The sequence below is a fragment of the Sinohyriopsis cumingii genome, chromosome 1 (genome assembly GCF_028554795.1).
Source record: "Sinohyriopsis cumingii isolate HCF-2022 chromosome 1, ASM2855479v2, whole genome shotgun sequence".
Taxonomy (NCBI): domain Eukaryota; kingdom Metazoa; phylum Mollusca; class Bivalvia; order Unionida; family Unionidae; genus Sinohyriopsis; species Sinohyriopsis cumingii.
In genome coordinates, this window is record NC_142961.1 from 81,660,473 (window position 1) to 81,679,765 (window position 19,293).

Sequence of the window (19,293 nt, forward strand, 5' to 3'; positions counted from 1 at the left end):
CCCCGAGTGTCCGAGTGGTCTAAAGCGTTCGCCGTTACGGATCACTGCCATCTCACCTCTGTCTGCGCCGGTTCGAGTCTCAGATTCAGCCAATGTAGATATGTGAGAAAGCATGCCAGTAGCTTCTCGTGGGTCGGTGGTTCTTTCCAGGGTTTTCCCGGGTTCTTCCTCCACCATTAATACTGGCCGCCATATATGGCCTATCGTGTGCTGAAAAATGGCGTTAAACCCCACAAAAACCAACCAAAAAAAACCAATCAAGGACGTGAATGGCAAACAAGATTAAAAGATACCGTCGAACAGTATACAGCAAAAATAAAGAAATCTCGCAGACGTGTAGTTATTGTTGACATAATTGTTTATTCAGCGTGTGCTGTTATTGGTGGAACCAGCATGTTATTATCAACAATAACACTGATGGCACCAGTAGTTGCATCAATTTGTGCTTCAACTACAACAACGATTGCCGGTATTCTCAATATCATTGCAAAAAAAATATGTACGTGCACAAATGCAAAATTGCATAATTATATAATAAAATTACACACAGCGAAGTTAGCATACCCCAAATTATCCTCGTTATTATCCACGAGCCTTAGTGATGAAAAAATATCAGTTTTGAGTTCACGGAGATGATCAAAATCTACAAAAAACCAATGACAGTGATTGATTTAGAAAATCAGGATTTAAAAAACAGTGACATCGCCAAGCGAGCTACTAAAACAAATTGTAATGAATATGACTCCAACAAAAACAACAATGATATCAGTAAATTCAATTAATCCAGAATTTAGTGTTAACCTTCCAACTGCAATTTCAGTGAAAGAAATTGCACTAGCACAGTTACGAGTATATTACAGTTGGCCAAATATCAGATCAAAATCATTTGGTGGATTACAGGCGAATAATTCACTTGTATTTGCAAATAAAAATAAAGATGATGGAACTCCCGACTGGTTAGTTGTTTCTATTCCTACAGGGAGTTATCAGATCGAACAAATCAATGATGAATTTCAATGGAGAATCAAATCAGTAATCGGAAAAGAAGCTAAAATAGCTTTTTCAGTTCATGAACCAACATTATTGGCTACGATTGAAATAAATTCTCCAGATTACATTGTAGATATTTATCAATCATTAATCAGATCTGTTTTAGGTTGGCATGAAATCCTGCCAGAGTATCATGGGCCATCAGAACCAACGTTGGATGATTTTTCCACCGACGAAAAGAAATACATAACGGAACCAGAATATCGGAGAAAATATCCATGGAATTATTTCTATTTCTATTATGAGAGGAGTAAGTTTCCTGAAATAATAGGTGATTTATATACACATGATGATAAATTAAATCCGATTGTCCATGAACAATTTATCAAATCATTTTTCGATCCCATTAATGTTGAGTTTAGATGATCATTTAACTGATGATTGTAAGGTGGATTTATTAACGGGTATGTGGCATGCATTATCTTTGAATCATATAAGAAACTGATTTGAACTGCATATATGTTGACTGCAAAACCTCACATGCTTACATTAATTGTATTCCAGATAATATTTTGAGGTAATCTATTGAGGTCTCTAGAAATGGTATTAAACTACCAAAAGACAGTGAAATAAAGTCTGTGACAGAGAAACCTCATTCACTGTATCGTGTGAGTGAATCATATCAATTTATCAAAGAAGCTCAAAAGATGCTATACGCATTTTCAAAGGCAAATGTAATACACCCTGATCAATGAATTAACTTAAGAGTGACATTAGAAATACAATGCAATAACTTGGTGAAGCGTATGAGAAAAAGAAAAGACAAATTTATATAATATGGTGCAAAAAAGGGTAGTCTCTGACTAAATCGCCCACTAAAACTGAAGTGTTTGAAACTTTGATAATTTTAGTGATTGTTCTAGCTGTAGTGATAAACACATTCAAGAGGAATCCAATTAAATAGATGTTTTATTGGGTATTATATAGGAATCAAATTTGAACAACTTTTTCAAAATAATAACCAGTCAAAATCTAATCATTTGAGTCTTAATCTTCAAAATCGTCCTGTAATAGACAGGTCTGAACTGGTCCTGAAACCTGGATAAACTGGTTTGAAATGGAACCAGTCTGAAACAGAATGAACTGGTTTCAACCAGTTTAAACCAGACAAAACCTGGCCAATTGCATCTTAAACCACAAAATCTGCTTTTGAACCAGGATAAACTGGTTAGAACTGGTCTGAAATGGATGGAACTGGTTTAGACCAGACTTAACAGCTCTGAATTTGGTTAAACCAGTAAGAACCTGTCCAATTGAGTCTCAGTCCATAGAATTGGCTTGTAGTAAACTGGTTTGATCTGGTTTTGAAGCAGAAAAGCTGTTTTGAACTGGTTTGGAATGGATGGAACCTATCTGAGCTGGAATGAAGAATTCAAAACCTGCCCTATCGCATCTTAAACCATAAAATTAGTTTGTATAAAGAACAGTTTGAATTGGTTTGCAACCTGGATTGAACTGATTTCAACAGATTTAAACTGGTCAAAACCTGAGAAATCGAGTCTTAATCCTTAAAATCGGCTTGTAATTTAAAAAAATTAACTGGTTTTGAACCAGGATAAATCGATTACTAATCAATAACATTGGCTTGTTATAATCTTGTTTGAACTGCTTTTGTACCAGGATAATCTGGCTTGAACTGGTATGAAATGGATTGAACCAGTTTGAGTCAGTTTAAACCAGTCAAATCTGTCCAATGTAGTCTGACACCATAAAATCGGTGTGTAATAAACCAGTTTGAACTATTTTTTAACATGGATCTACTGGTTTGAATTGGTTTGAAACTAACTGAACCTGATTGAACTGGTTTAAACCTGTGGAATTGAGACTTACCAGTAATCTATAAAATCAGTTTGTACGATACTGGTTCTGAACCTGGATCAACTTTTTTGAAATGGACAGAACCGTTTCCTTCCAAAATCTGTGCAATCTTAATAAATAAAATCTGCTTGTAATAATCCGGTTTGAACTGGTTTTGAACCAGGATACACTGGCCTGAACTGGATGGAACCAGTCAAAACCTGCCCAATCAGGTCTTCAGCCATGAAATCTGCTTGCAAACAACCAAGTTGAACCTGGATAAACTGGTTTTGAACCTGGATAAACTGATTTGAAATGGATGGATCCAGTGTGAACAGACTGAACCGGTTTGAACCGCTTAAGACCAGTCACAACCTGTGCAATCAAGACTTAATATCACTGGTTTGTAATTATCTGGTTTCAGCTGACTTTGAACCAGGAATGACTGGTTTGAAATGGATGGAACTGGTTTGAACCACTTAGAACCTTTCAAAACCTGTGCAATCGAGTCCTTGTCAATAACAGTGGCTTGTAATAAGCTGGTTTTAACTGGCTTTGAACCAGGATAAACTGGTGTGTACTGTTGAAGTGGATCGAACCAGTCTGAACTGGATTGATCTGGTTTGAACTGGTCTAAACGTCAGCAGTTGAGTCTTCGGCCATAAAATCAGCTTGCTGAACCAGTCTGAACTGGTTTTGAACCTGGATGAACTGGTTTAAATCGGATGGAACTGGTTTGAACCAGATTGAACTTGGTTCAAAACCATTTCAAACCTGTTTATTCCAAGTCAATTTTGTTGCTTCAAACTCGATTGGACAGGTTTTGACCGATTTTAACTGGTTAAAAAAGGGTTGAATCTAGTTCAAGCTGGTTCCATCCATTTTAATCCAGTTTTAACTTGTATATCACTGTTAAAAACCAGCTGAAACCGGTTTATTCTAAGCTGATGTTATTGCTTATGACTTCATTGCACAGGTTTTGACCAGTTGCAATTGGTTCAACCAGTCTTAGGCCAGCTGAAACCAGTTTATCCAGGTTAAAAACCAGTTCAAACCAGTTTGTTACAAGCTGACTTTATGGCTTAAGGCCTGGTCTTAACTGGTTGAAACTAGTTGAAAACAGTTAAAACAGGTTTATTACATGCCAATTTTATAAGACTCATTTGAACAGGTTTTAACCAGTCTGACCCGATTCAAATGGTTTCAATCATGTTCAAACCAATCCTGGATGAAACCAGTGCAAACTGGTTTATTACAAGCTGATTCTAAGACTTGACTGCACAGTTTTTAACTGGAGCAAACATGTTTAATCTGTATCAAAGCACTCTTGAAAACACAGGATTCATATCATCATCGACAATTTAAGTAAAACTTAACAAGCAATTTCATTATCAAAGTTATAAATCAAAATTTTATAGGAACTTTAGAGTATTATTAAGTAAATACATAATAATCTTGACAAAATTCTATAAAATACCAAATTAATGAAAAGTTCTGTAAAAATTCAAAACCAGAATTGTACTGGACTGCCAAGAACCATGTCAAAATGGTGGCATCCAGAATTCATTGAATAATTCACAATGGTTCCAGAATATTAAAGACCAAATAATGAGCACTTTCTACTGAACAGTCCAAACAAACATTTTTCCTCTCTAATAATATCTAAGTACAATATAAAACATGTCTGCAGATTTACAACAGGAACACAAGAAACCAGTTAAATAGGAATGAATCTGATTGTTCAGTTCTCTCCTTATATACACTTTATATCATGATTATTTCAAAACATACCTACACCTGACGGATCAAACTACTCAATTTATATCGAACTTGCATTTCATGTGATCTAGACTAGTCAATTGGAAGTTACCGAATTCTTCCAGAACTATCCAAACACCATCAGCCAATGAGAAACTAACCCAAAGTCATCGTTAAGTCTTATTATTGATAGTAATTGTTAACACATAGGTAAGAATCATTTATAGAACCTATGTAATTTTGTGCTCTTCTCAGACCCTGTCATGTAAGCAAATTCCAACTAAAGATAATTTGTATAATTTACAGCCATGAATAAAACTTACAAAAATTTGATTTAAGAAAAATATGTACTGGAGTTAAAAACACAGATATACATAAGAACTTGAAGAACAAACAAATATAGGACCAGAAATATTATTTGGCTTAAGGGAATCCAGTATACCATGAAACGATTCATTACATGCCAGTCTTCCATTATTTAATGTCAAGGAATGGGACATAATAGAAAAAATATTTATATATGTGAAAATCACATAGTATTGATCCTACAGATTCTTAAGTATGATAAATGATTTACCATCAGACATCAGAAGCATTTTATGTCCCAGATTTACCAGTGATTACAGTTCACCTACATAAAATGATACCTAACCTGAAAATCAGAAACCAACAAAAGATTAGAATAATTTTGAGGTCAAAACTAGGATTTATTAAATCAGAATGGTTGACAGATCTACATTCAGTGGATGCACATATTAAAACAATTAGTCATCATTGTCTTAAACATCACATTCATGCAACAACTTTCAATTTGGATACAACTGTATGTATAACATACAATATAAATTAATTACAATATGGATACAACTGTATGTATAACATACAGTACTAACTGATTACACGCTGGATACAACTGTGACAGCAGCACTGTCTGATCTCTACATCAGAACTGCCACAGCAGCAGTGCTACCTAATCTCTGTAATACTGCTTTTAGTCAGCTCAGATGCAATTTGGTCCAGGGTGATATCAACTTGAGTGTTATTTGGATGCTGGAAACATGAATCCTTTATGCCTTTGCCAAAGGGCTTTTTCTTGGTCACTGAGTGTCTTTTTTTACCATGGAACCATGCTTTTTTTTGCCGTAGCTAAATGGCTTTTTCTTTAGTCCTGTTTGTCTCTTTTACCACAGAACCATGAGTTTTTTATCCTAGCCAAATGGCTTTTTGTTCAGTCCTTTGTGCAACTTTTTTAACTATGGAACCATGAGTACTTTCTGCCTTAGCCAAAGTTTTCTCTTCAGTCCTTTGGATCTTCCCTTTTACCATAAGATGACTGTCAAGCTGATCACTGTCAATGATTCTCATTGATTGACAATCATGAGGTATTTGGAACACTTATTCTTGTGTGTCTTTAAGAAATAAGAAGGAAGCTATTCTTGTTCTCTGTTCTCACCCATGGATTAGTTCTTGTTTTATCTCAGGGATCAGTCTGGAACAAATCAGTAGGTGTACTGCATTATACTGTTCTATGAACCATTCTATCCTCACTGCCATATGCTGTCTCACTGAAGCTTCCATAGGAGTAACCAGGCAAAAAACTCTGTCTGACTAGTTCTTCATTCATATTTTTGGAAAAGACGAGTATGCCACCAGCTGGAGTGAATTACATTCTTCAAATTCTCTGTGGTACAAAGGTCTGGATTTCATATTTTGTCAAGTACACAGAGTAATACTCCGCAGACCACCAAAACCATTCCAGCTAAGGTCTCTGTTAAAGAAAAAGAATAAAATGGTGAGCGAAAATATTTTTGCATTTTGTGTGTATATGTGTGTGTGTGTTCGATTTGGATATTCAACATAGCTTTAACATATTTTCAGTCATATCACTACAATATCTGCAGTGTGGCAGTTTATAGTGATGTCTAGCACTGGGGCATCATGCCGCAGACATGTAGTATGATGTCCCACCCAGTCACATTATCCTGACCAGTCCTAACACTAACCTCTTAATGCTGAGTGCCAAGTGAGGCAGCTGTTACTACCATTTTTATAAGTCTTTGGTATGACTTGGCTGGGGAATGAACCCACAATCTCCCGCATCCAAGGTGGACACTCTAACCACTAGGCCACTGGAGCGGCTTGCATTTTTGTCCCTAAAGGTGAAATCTGTGTTTGTGATCTGGATTTTTAACGTAGATTTAACAATTTTTCAGTCATATCGCTATGATGTCTACAGTGTGGCAATTTATAGTGATGCCTAGCACTGAGACATCATGCCGCAGACATGCAGCATGATGTCCCACCCAGTCACATTATCCTGACACCAGGCCGACCAGTCCTAACACTAACCTCTTAATGCTGAGCGCCAAGCGAAGCAGCTGTTAGTACCATTTTTGTAAGTCTTTGGTATGATTCGGCCGGGAATCGAACCCATGACCTCCCGCGTCCAAGGTGGACGCTCTAACCACTAGTCCTCTCGAGTGGTCAAAGGTGAAATCTAAAGGGGAAAATAAATGTTGTATTAACTATATGGCTCAAACAAACCTTTATATTGAGATGCTGCTTTTTCCTTCCAACAGCCAAGAGTTTTGATTGGAAAAAAAGTTCTTTGACGAACTAATATTTCAACTATCTTTATGTGTAAATATATGTATGTATGCTTACATGCCTGTTATTTGAGGTGTATGTTTATATGCCCATTAATGAATGTGTCTGTGTGAGTTTTTTGTTATGCCTCCTAATGGAAGTGTATATTTATATGCACGCAAATGGATGTGTATGTATGTCTATATGCCTGCTAATGGATGTGTATGTATGTTTATATGCATGTTAATGAACATGTATGTTTATATGCCTGCTAATGGATGTGTATGTATGCTTATATACCTGTTAATACATGTGTATGTATGTTTATATGCCTCTTAATGGATGTGTATGCATGTTTTATATGTCTTTCAATGAATGTGTATATATATTTACACGTCTGTTAACAGACTGCTGGAATTAAAACAAGAATATCAGGAATGGCACACCTGCCCCATGTTTTCGTGTAGGTACTAGTAAGGCATTGCTGACCTATGAGATTACTGACCACTTACATTCAATGACATGTACCATTTGTCAAAATCTGCAGTCTTGAAATAAACTTACTGTTCAGAAGCCATGTATTAACAGGCGTACCAAAAACATTACCCATTACCTTCAGACACAATAATCTTTTTTCATTTTCTAACCGAAGTGCATGCCCTCCAACAAGTTTTGTCAAAGCATTTATTCTATTAAAAAAATGTATGAAGCAACCCTGCATTTTTATGGCCATAATGACCTTGACCTTTTACCTTTTGATCCCAAAATCAATAGACCTCTGCCATACATTAGATGCAAGCTCTTTACAAAAATATCTTTAAAAAAATGAACCTGTAATAATAACAAATGTTTTAAGAGGGTATCTCAGTATAATGTAAAATTCTCCATTGATGTCCTCACAATAGATCAAGAATAAATGAGTGTACAAGCATTCAAACAACAGGGGTCAATGTTACAGGCAAGTAATCTCAACCTTGTCACTACATGTCTTAGGGGTCAATTAAAATATAACCTATGAATATTTGACTCGATTAATTTATGTTTGAGTTTTAAAAACCAGCAAACAAAAAAATCGTCTATTCTAGTATCTTTCATGATACTGCATGAACCATATATTGTAATGTTGTTGTTGTTGTGGGGTTTAACGCCATTCTTCAGCACACGATAGGCTATGCATGGCGGCCAGTATTAATGGTGGAGGAAGAACCTGGGAAAACCCCGGGAAGAACTACCGACCCACAAGAAGCTACTGGCAAGCTTTCTCACATACCCAGATTGGCCGAATCCTAGACTTGAACTATCTTGTGCTGAAAAATGGTGTTAAACCCCACAACAACAACAATTAATAGTAATTCTGTTGAACAATAATCAGAGCTGCCAACCTTTCAGACTTGCAACTAGTGAAAAGAGGTATAAAAATGAGTGAGTTTTGAACACAATTTGTACAAAATTATACCATTACACAAGTTCCATCCACTTTGATGGTCAGTACTACATTATATGAAAATCCCCAAATAAAAACATTATTTACACTAACTGAAAGTACAAATTTATGTGCTGCCAAATTTACTAATATACACAAACTTCATGATATTTGTCCTATTATGATGCTGTGGCAGATATGGACTTCCTTAATTGGGCTATTTTAAATTTGTTTTTCACAACAGTTCAGACTACTTGCCTGGTGGTTGATCTTGGTGACTAAAATTGTTGCAAATTTTCAGCACCTAATGAGGCCCTAAAGACTGTCAATGCTGCTGATCTCAGACAGAGAAAGGCAGGTTATGTTCAGCAAGAAAACTCACAAACAATGCTTCAGAAATGGTGGCTTGCAGGTCTTCAGTTGAAGACTTAAGGTATTCCAGGGCTGAAATCTGCTGGGTGCTCTTAACCTTTTATGTGCTTTTTGCTAGCAGTGTGCTTTTTCACATCATCATTGCCACAGGTCCACAGGGGTTCATATCACTGCCAAAAGTTTACCTGTCATGCAAGTACTATATTATAATATATAGTATTATTCCACTTTTTGTGAAAAACATCAGTGGCTCATATCGTTGCTTACAATTTACCTGTCATATATGTACTATATTATTATGTAGTACATGTATGACAGGTAAATTGTAAGCAACGATACGATCCACTGTGCACATTCCCAATTCTAAAATCTATAGAACCTTTGTGTATAAAGAGCATAATGTACACCAATGTATGATGGCTGAATGCAAAGCCAATTGTTGGTGTATTCCAATCTGTACTTCACATGTTGTAGAATACATTTCTTTTTCCTTGGAGGTGGAAACATTTTAACTGTGGTGTAGCCAAATTATGAAATGGTATTAATCGAGAAGATGAGACATCAAACAGTTATCGATTATTGGTGTTGGAGAATGCATGGGAAAATATAAACTCAAGCAGATTATTATATATGCTAATCTTTCAATATCTAAAAAATTCCTACACTCAAAAAAGCTGTCTTCCTTTAGTGTTTATTTAAAAAAAATTACAATTGCTATGAGTATGTACATGTGCTTTAAAAACAAAATCCAGTTTAAAACTTTTGTTCTAAATACTTTAGATTAAATAGATTAAATTAGTTAATTAAATTAGATTAAATACTTTAAAATGCTAACTACAGGGCAAACTGTAACAACTGGATATATAGCAGTATGGGAACGTTATTTGCAGCAGTGACCAATGCTGATATCATGTCTAGCACATAATGGGATAAAATATATTTTAGTCCTAATTTAAGCCTAGTAAAAACTGGGTAATTCATTACTTTTCTGCATGTTGTGTGAATCCATGAATCACTATAGAGAGTCATGAAATTCATAACAAAAACATGAGGGTTGGCAGGTCTGAATATGTCAGTCCATATAACATATAATGGGGAAGTCCAGTATCAATGTTTTAATTTATTTAAAAGGAACTAATTCATGCAGAAGACGCATGATAAAAATTTTGTAGAAATGAAGAAAAATAAATAATGCTTATTTACCCCAGGCTTGTATCTTCTCTCCCATAGCCAGTCCAGAGAGAGATGTGAACAGAAAGGTCAGTGAATTGGTGATTGGTACAGCCAGTGATAGTTCTGAAAAAGGATATTACTCACAGAAATTAAGGAAAGCTAGGATACTACTCTAAGAAATTAGATGGCATGCTTGAAAATCATTCACAGAAAAAAAGGATGGTAGTTTACTACCCTCATAAAACAATAGTCCCTTGAAGTGAATGATGTTCTACTGTTTAAAAAGAATCTTTAGGCATACACGAAGAGACTAATTCTTCTTTTTAACTGCTGATGCTGAACTGCTGATGTTGCAACCATCTCTGATATTCTTGAGTAAGAATACTTTCAAGTTACCCACTGTGATGGCCACACTAGATGTAAGATTGGCACCATTTTCATTCAGGACAAACCAGACACCATTAGAAGACTTATGGTGAAAACACCATATGAAAAACCATTTACGACAAGATTTTCAATGTGTTTATTGTGGCCGCCATATTTAGGGTTAGATCAGCATCATTTTCGTTCAGGACTAATTAAATATCATAATCAGTCTTCTGGCAAAAATCCCATGTCGATATGACTTTCGATTTAATAATAGCAATAACAAGGTTATCAAGATAGCTGTCATAGAGTCCACACTGGATGTCAGATTGTCACTATTTCTATTTAGCACCAGCAGGACATCATAAAAATTCTTTTGGTTAAAACATTATGCTGATGTAATGTTCCATGTAAAAAGAGTAGCAATGAGATTTTAATAATGCTGGCTGTGGTGACCATATTGGATATCAGATTTTGTATTTAAGGCCAACTAGCATGGTATGAAGTCTTCTGGTGAAACCTGGATATCAGATCAGCCCCATTTCCATTCAGAACAAACTAGACATCATTATATTTTTTAGAATAGCAAACCCATATTGATATGTCCATCCATTAAGGTGGAATAGCAATAACACAATGTTCAGGATGGCCACTGTGCTGGCTATACTGGATGTCTGGGCTGAACCATTTTCATTTAGGACCAATAAGACATCATAAGAAGTCCTCTAGTGAAAACCATGTTACTGTAACTTTCCACTCAGGACTGTTCCATTTAAACATACAGGGTACCCAGGGTAGGCAGTGTTTTATATATGTATGTGTATTCTAATTACTCAAATAGTTGACATGAAAATAAATGGCTACACCATGGTGAAAGTGCCTTTTCTGGGACCAGTATGTTTTACTGGAACTGCCATTAGATAATGTGATCAAACAATTTTCAAGATGGCTGATGTGCCACCCATACTGGACATCAGATTGTCATCATAAAATATCCTTTAGTGAAAACCCAATGTTTATATCATGATCCATTCTTAAAAAGGAGCAATAACATTTTCAAGATGCTGCTGTGGTGGCCATACTGGATATCTGAGTGAAACCATTTTCATTTAGGACTAACCAGCCATCATAAGAAGTCTTCTGGCCCCTTAGTGAAAACACAAAGATGGCTGCTGTGGTGGCCCTATTAGATATCTGACTGTCAACATTGTTATGGGACCAACTAGACATTATAAGATTTTCAGTGAAAACCACGATGACCATCCATTTGATGAGATTTTCAAGATGACTGCTGTTATATGCTGGATTTCTGAGCAGCACAATTTTCATTTTGGACCAACACCATCTTGGGATGAAATGGTATGTGTGCAAAGTTTCATGGCAATCCTTCAAATACTTTATTAGGAGTAATGATAATAAACTTGTTCTACTGGATGGATGGATGGATATCAGATAAAGGATAATGGATGACCTAAAACTGGCCATCCCATTGGGAAGCCACTATAATAACCTCATAAAAGAAAAGAATTGAGAGTATACGTCATAAACAAAAGTCCCTTGACAGGACTGATGATCTTTTGACCACAACAAATTTCCAGGAAGTCAAGATAAGACCATCCTTCCTTGTAACTGTTAAGTGTATAAATTATCTCTGATATTCTTTAGCAATAAAATATTTTCAAATTATCTGTTTGCTGTTTTGAACACAATGGATGTCAGAAAAGTCTTCTACTGGAATCCATGTTGATAATTCAAGTTTTAGTAATGTCAGCCATATTTGATCCCAGATTGGTATGCCATGATACTTTTTGTCCAAATTTGGTCAAATTCTGTCAAGCAAAGTGTTAAGAAGTTTGCTTAAATGTTTCTTGATCATTTGAATAAACCCAAATGCCTCCAACAGTAGATGTCTTTCTGTCAAATTATGTTAAGCAGTGCATGAAAAGAAGTCATTTATGTGTTTCTAGTTTTAGTATTGTGGCCATTTTGGGATGGGCATCCAATGAGTAAATCTGAAAGGCTTTGATGTGAGAATGCAAATTAATTACATAATTTACTGCTTACACAGACAAGACAGGAACTTAAAATTCTGAGTTTTATTATTTTAAGTTTCAGATGAACCTGGAAGCACATGTAAATAATGTGTGACTTCAAATTCTTTACATCAGCTTTTAACTTATGCTGAAAAGATAGGAACTTCTAGCTTATCAATGTACATAACTGTGAACAAAAGTAATGTTATTTATTCTATGTTTATCAATGTACACATTTTTGACACAATATTTGATCCCATGCTTATCAATGTACACATTTTTGACATAAATATTTGATCCCATGCTTATCAATGTACACATTTTTGACATAAAATATTTGATCCCATGCTTATCAATGTACACAATTTTGACATAAAGTAATAAGATCTCAAACTTCAGTTACACACAGCTGCTGATGTAGACAAGATGTCATTTTCAAAACACATTACCACAGCACCTTAACATCAACTGTTACAGTGATGGTATTGCTACTGGAAATGTGCTACCTATGTCTTAAAATTCACATTACATGGATCTGTTATATGTTCTAAATCTTAGAAAAGTGCCATAAACAACAAATCTTGATTTATAAAAAGCATCAATATTGGATCAAGGTACTAATGAATCCACTGAATCAACATTTGAATAAATGTCACTTGCTGCAAATATGTGAATAAAATTATACATTTCATTAGACTAGTAGAGTCTTTTTTAAAATATTTTCAAAAATTGGATGTAAAAATGTGACATGGACCATGCATGCATTTGATACCTGCTGATGCAAGGGTGATGTAGTAAATGACAGAACCAGTCTGATTCAGTAGAAATGGCAGAAGGTACTGAAAAAAGAAACAAATGTACCATATTGCATAGAAGTTATGAAGTATCACAGGAATACAATTTTCAGCCATATTAGGGTTCAAACAAAGGGACATACTTAACTCTAGATGGGCACATGAACAATCTCAGCCAATGCACCTGTAACACATTCCCCCTGCTTTTAATGAGGCATCCTCATGCCTTCATTAATTGATAAAATTCTGACCTGTTAATGAAGGTCAAGCTCTTTACAAGTATGACCGGTCATTATTGTATGATCCCACCACTACCAACAAATATCACTGGGGAAACATTTGGAGTCAGATCAGGATTTGAACCTGGAATCTTTCTACCACTAGATGAGTACTCTACCACTTGAGCTATCCAAGCTAAGGCAATTGGCCCATTCCAGTTATATTATTCTGGTTGGCAATTATTAAATATAATACATCCATTTGAAATCTATTAATATAAGCCAGATCTTATTCTCCATACATAATTGAACAGAAAACTAATTACAAAAAACAGCAATGTCTAGCATAAGAAATTTGTCAGAATATGAAAATCTTACATCAGTTAAAATGTTCAATGATTTCTAATTGTACAAATGTCAGCCAGTAGTCTTTAGAACAGTTCATCTAAATTCTTGTTACAAGTCTATGCTCTTAAAATAAATAACAGAAAAGAGTGAAATGCAACAATCTTTGTAAAATTCAACAAATAATTTAGTTCCCCAGAATACAAAGTAAAAATGTAATAAAAAGGAACATAAATTATGAATTTAATCCCAAATAATCATAGAATTACAGACACAGGTACTTATAATTTAAAGTCATGAATAAAATTCAATAGAAGCCCGAAATAAATCCAAAGCTGAAGGTGATGATGTGTCTGTGCGGTATTTCAAATTAAATCTCAAAATAATCATAGAATTACAGACACAAGTACTAATAATTTAAAGTCCTCAATAAAATTTAATAGAAATCCAAAATAAATCCAAAGCTGAAGGTTATGATGTGCCTATGGTAGCTTGTAGAGTATTGATCTGCCAACAGCCTTTTGTTGAATCACAGTAATATAATTCCAGTTTTGAATTCACTATAAATTCCAGAAAATGTCTCTGTCCAAGAATTTTATCAGAGCACTGTTGTATTTCCAAAGAAAATATTCACTTGAATTCCATAATTTGATGAAATAAAATTCCAGCCCAGAAAATGAAATACTGGACACAACATATAATACAACTTGAAAGTGAAAAACCCTTTTAGTTACAAGATTATATAGTTCTCTACTTGACCTCAGGTCACAATTAGCATTTTCTAAAAATGCAAAAACATTACCTAATGGAAGATAACCTTCTAGAATAATCCTGATATTTATAAAATATAAATATTAGTTATTAGAAAACAGAACCTGGACTATGTCAAATACACTAAGGCAGGGATCGTCCTGGGCTTCGCCAGTGTCGCAAATTGCGATTTCTTTTCCTTATTGGCGACAAAAATATCCCATCTGGCGATTTTTTTGGCGACAGACTTTTTGGTTATTTAATTTGTACATACAATCATGGATTTGGACTGGATAAATTAAAAGGGAGAATGAAAGGAAGCCACAAACTTGACTAAGCAATGCATTGGAATCGATCTGTTACACAAACGATCCTTTGTTCGTATTGACAACCCCATCTTTACAGTGCATTCTTACATCATAATCTGCTTATGCTGACATCTGAGCGAAGTACTGTATGCTGTGTTACAGTCAATCACGCTACCGAACTATACCTACAACTGACCGCTTCTGAAGACACGAATAGAACAGATACAATTAATTGAATGGCTAATCCTTCTGTTGTTGTTGTTGTTTTTTTTTTTTTTTTTGTTTTACATATACCAATACAATAGTTTTGTTGAACCTTCATAGAAAACTGATAACCTTTGAAGTACCGACTACTGAGTATAAATACAAAGCAAATGAAAAAAATCTCAATCACAATTATATCTGTCGCCAGTACAGCATTTTACTCATTGATCTTTTCCTATTGCCATCAATCTGTGTTACGGCTGCAGAGACTTAAACTCCGCAACAAGAAATAGCAAAAAAAAAAAAAAAAAACAGTTTTGCATAATTAATAATAATTATTTATTTCTCAAAATACAGGAGTGAAAGAATCCCTAAATTGGGTGTGAATTTATGCTTATATATACGGTCCAATATTGCCAGGTGTTGACTCATGTAAGTTTCATTTGTGGGAATGGAAATCCTATTTTGCTTGTCGAGAAAATTTATACAGCATTCAGTGATCATTTTTGGGATTTAGGAAGCAATTCACTACAAGCTTTGTGAAGCTAGCCATGGGGGGGGGGGGGGGGCTGCTGAGAGACTACTGGTGTCACCTGTCAGCACTGTAGACTGTGAACATGGATTCAGTATGATGAACCTCATAAAAACTGACATCAGAAATAAACTCTGCATCTCATCTCTCGAGAATTTAATAAGAATCAGCATGTACAGATGTGAAAAATTAGACTTTGAAACTGCATTCAACAAGTGGGCAGCCCTAAAATCGCGACGGATCTTCATGTAACACTTTGTAACATTTTGTTAATGCTTGTTGTAATTAGAGTATTAACTAACCCATCTTTTGTAATTTTCATTGCCTGTTACATTAATAGACTAAATTAACACTTGAAAAAATGTACACTACTTGTTCTGGCGACAATTTTTGAAAATTGGCGACAGAATATTGAGGTTGGTGATTTTTTTGGCGACAGCTTTTTAAAAGCCAGGACCATCCCTGCTAAGGAAATTCCAAAACCTAGACTCAGACCTAAATAAACATATTTACTTCAGTTAATAATAATTCTGATTTTAAACCCATATGTATAGTGAATAATTTAGCTATGTACTAGTTGTTTACAGGAAAAAGTCAATTCAGGTCAAGCAGAGATGAACTTAATCGTGGACAAGTTCAACATACACTGTTACATTACAATAGCATGTAATGAAATATAAAAAAAACAATAATGAAAAAAAGCAACAAACAATGCAAATTAAACATACATAACATCATAGGCCTGTATACAATACTCCCTCACTATAAGGCCCTTCATTATAACATGCTTCCTGTCAGAGGATGGGTAAGTGGCTATAAAATTATATGTATCATGTATTTCTTTACAAGGTAGTCTGACTGTATAGTATTCTCTGTGGTTCAAAATACAGCATTATAATAACAATGAACTGTCCATAGACAGCATTACAATGAGGAATTACTGTTTACAGACAGCATTATAATTAGGAAATGCTTTCCATAAGCAGTATTATAACAAGGGGGCACTGTCCAAAACAGCATTATAATCAGGAAGTGCTGTCCATGTTTACCTTCCAGGTGCTTACTAGAAACCATAACTCTGCCAAGAACTGCTGGATTGCATTATCTCTTTGAATCTGCTCTACCCCCTTACTACCTCTCTTGATGAAAGGGTTTGTCGCGCCCCAAAGAACTGCCACCACTATCAACCAGAATGGGGTTCCTGAACATAGAAATGTAAATACATGTATAAAAACCAAACCTTTCCTGCAAAGTTACCATTAGTCTGGCATTTAAACCTAAGCTTAATACAGGCAACCAAGTGATACTTGAGAATAGAATCAAGCCTCCAGGTAAGTATATGCTACTAGTGGATAGAACCAAACCTTCAGGTAAAGCTATGAGAATGTACTATGATCTGTATTAGAGAAATGTCAAGAACTCAACTTCTGTGATCACTGACTCTGAATGAGCAGTTATCCAGGCAAGAACCAACATTCTGTCATCGTGTTAAATTCCAAATTCTTCTCCACCTCACCCAAAATACTTAGAGGAAGATCCAAGAGATAAGATTCAAAAACCTGTACCAGAATGAGGAAGCATTCCAGCTCTATTGTGGGATGCTAGATGGGTTGACCTTTGTCGCTATGGATGATGTTATGGAAGGCAAGAGATTTCTGTGCATGAATACCCTGGCAGGTGCTGAGGCGCTACTAGATTATTTCAACATGATGCGTGTGACAGGTACATTTTGACATGATCAGCCTCCTCGTTGTGATGATGTACCACCAACCTGCTTCTGATGTCTGCCCCCTTTATTCTCACCAATAATGTGGAATGTCCACCAGGTCACTCTTGATGGAAATTAACACACTGAATTTACTGTATTTAACCATTATTGTTATATTTAGTGAAGTACTTAAAATCTATGCCATGACTTTATTGTCTAAGTAAATTAAATATGAAGTTTATGTCCAATTTCTTCTTTTTATCCCTATGGTGTAAGTACTTGAAATCTAAGACATAATTTTATTGTATAAATATAAGTCCATAATGGGGGCACAGGTGCTCGACACGAGCTTGATGTTAAAAAATAATAATAATCTAAAGTAAAAAAATCATACAGAGTAACAAAAATACCTTAGATTACCCCGATGACCCGTTCTGACATAGGACCCTCTCTATCATAATATATAAGAGAGAAGGTATGGAATTTCCAAATACTTCGCTCCACCCATGACCCTCGATTTCCTTCTTTAAAGGCACGCGACCATACTATATGGCTTGTTTTACTTCTGAGATATTTTTCTATCCATCAAGTCATCATTGACTTTTCTGCGTTGTACCAAACTGAAGTTACGAGCTCCGAAACGTGCGATTTTCGCGAAGTTTTCCTTTGTGGACACTTCCTTGCTCCTATGATAATAAGAATAACCTTTTGAGCCAATCATATTTCGGCGTTGACGTTAGTGCCACCTATTTTGAAAATAGAGATGCATGTATACAATGTGTTGTGCAGTGAAGAGGACAGTGTATAATACTTGCATGGAACAGGATTCCTAAAGTTGAATCGAGTTAATGGTAAGTAAAAAACTTATTTTGCATCTACCGCTGTTCTATAATTCAAGAAGGGATGCACCATAGAGTTGAAAACATTGTCCATATTGCTCTTGTCACCGGTTTTCAGATGAGCATGGAAGTGTCCACAAAGGAAAACTTCACGAAAATCGCACGTTTCGGAGCCCGTAACTTCAGTTTGGTACAATGCAGAAAAGTCAATGATGGCTTGATGGATAGAAAAATATCTCAGAAGTAAAACAAGTCATATAATATAGTCGTGTGCCTTTAAAGACGGAAATAGCAGAAGGAAATCGAGGGTCATGGGTGGAGCGAAGTATTTGGAAGTTCCGTACCTTCTCTCTTATATATTATGATAGAGAGGGTCCTATGTCAAAACGGGTCATCGGGGTAATCTAAGGTATTTTTGTCACTCTGTATGATTTTTTTCCTTTAGATGATTGTTTTTTCTTAACATCAAGCTCGCGTCGAGCACCTGTGAATGGGGGTGGGAATTATGTCATATCTCTCATTTAAGTAATAAAAAGCCTTTAGCTGACGCCTACTATGCAGATACTGTAACGGTGGAATTTCAAGACTTTACGTGTTTTCACCCTCCTACCCTAGTCCATCAATGTAAGACATAGCACATGTTGTTTTTGTTTAAGTTAAGTGCCATACCCCCCCTCCCGGAAACAAAAATATTGGGTGATGTGTCTTACGTTGTAGGACTACCTCCCTCCCCCCTTTTTACTTTAAAATGATACCTGGTACAAACAACCCGAGTTGGATGAAATGGGGAAATTTAGCGATATTGCCAGGCATTTTCATTCTAATCTATTTCAGAAGAAGAAAAAAAAAAAAACTAATTCAACACAATGACGACGAGGAAGCTATCAATAAATCTGGAGTACTCAACACCAACCCATCATGTACATTCCTCGATCGCTTTGGGGTTAATAACGGTAAATGACATGTACATTAATCTGGTGCACAGAAACGCTTATTTTTCTCCAATAACAAATAACACTTGAGGTTTCATACGTCTA

General features: G+C 35.4%; 1 protein-coding gene across 4 annotated transcripts; it reads right to left on the bottom strand.

The window, feature by feature from the left end:
- Nucleotides 1-1,941: 1,941 nt before the first annotated feature.
- Nucleotides 1,942-19,215, bottom strand: LOC149807234 (transmembrane protein 234 homolog). 4 transcript variants are annotated; one of them, XM_089963854.1, is made up of 6 exons: nt 19,012-19,163; nt 17,275-17,541; nt 16,759-16,910; nt 13,331-13,397; nt 10,190-10,282; nt 1,942-6,373 (listed from the first exon to the last, which is right to left on the bottom strand). In XM_089963854.1, the coding sequence occupies exons 2-6, from the start codon at nt 17,288-17,290 to the stop codon at nt 6,309-6,311; spliced, it is 393 nt and encodes a 130-aa protein (XP_089819980.1). In that variant the 5' UTR covers nt 17,291-17,541; nt 19,012-19,163; the 3' UTR covers nt 1,942-6,308. The 4 variants fall into 4 exon arrangements, with proteins under 4 accessions (XP_089819980.1, XP_089819987.1, XP_089819967.1 ...); XM_089963861.1 differs by lacking the exons at nt 17,275-17,541; nt 19,012-19,163 and adding an exon at nt 19,170-19,215; XM_089963841.1 differs by lacking the exon at nt 17,275-17,541.
- Nucleotides 19,216-19,293: the final 78 nt, after the last annotated feature.

Excerpts from the sequence above, each read along its gene's own strand:
- LOC149807234 (XM_089963841.1), bottom strand. The coding sequence starts at position 19,075 with ATGAAAATGCCTGGCAATATCGCTAAATTTCCCCATTTCATCCAACTC. Across the intron at positions 16,911-19,011 it reads ACTCGGGTTGTTTGTACCAG|GAACCCCATTCTGGTTGATA; the intron begins GTATCATTTTAA and ends TTCTATGTTCAG. Across the intron at positions 6,374-10,189 it reads AGAGAAGATACAAGCCTGGG|AGACCTTAGCTGGAATGGTT; the intron begins GTAAATAAGCAT and ends TTTCTTTAACAG.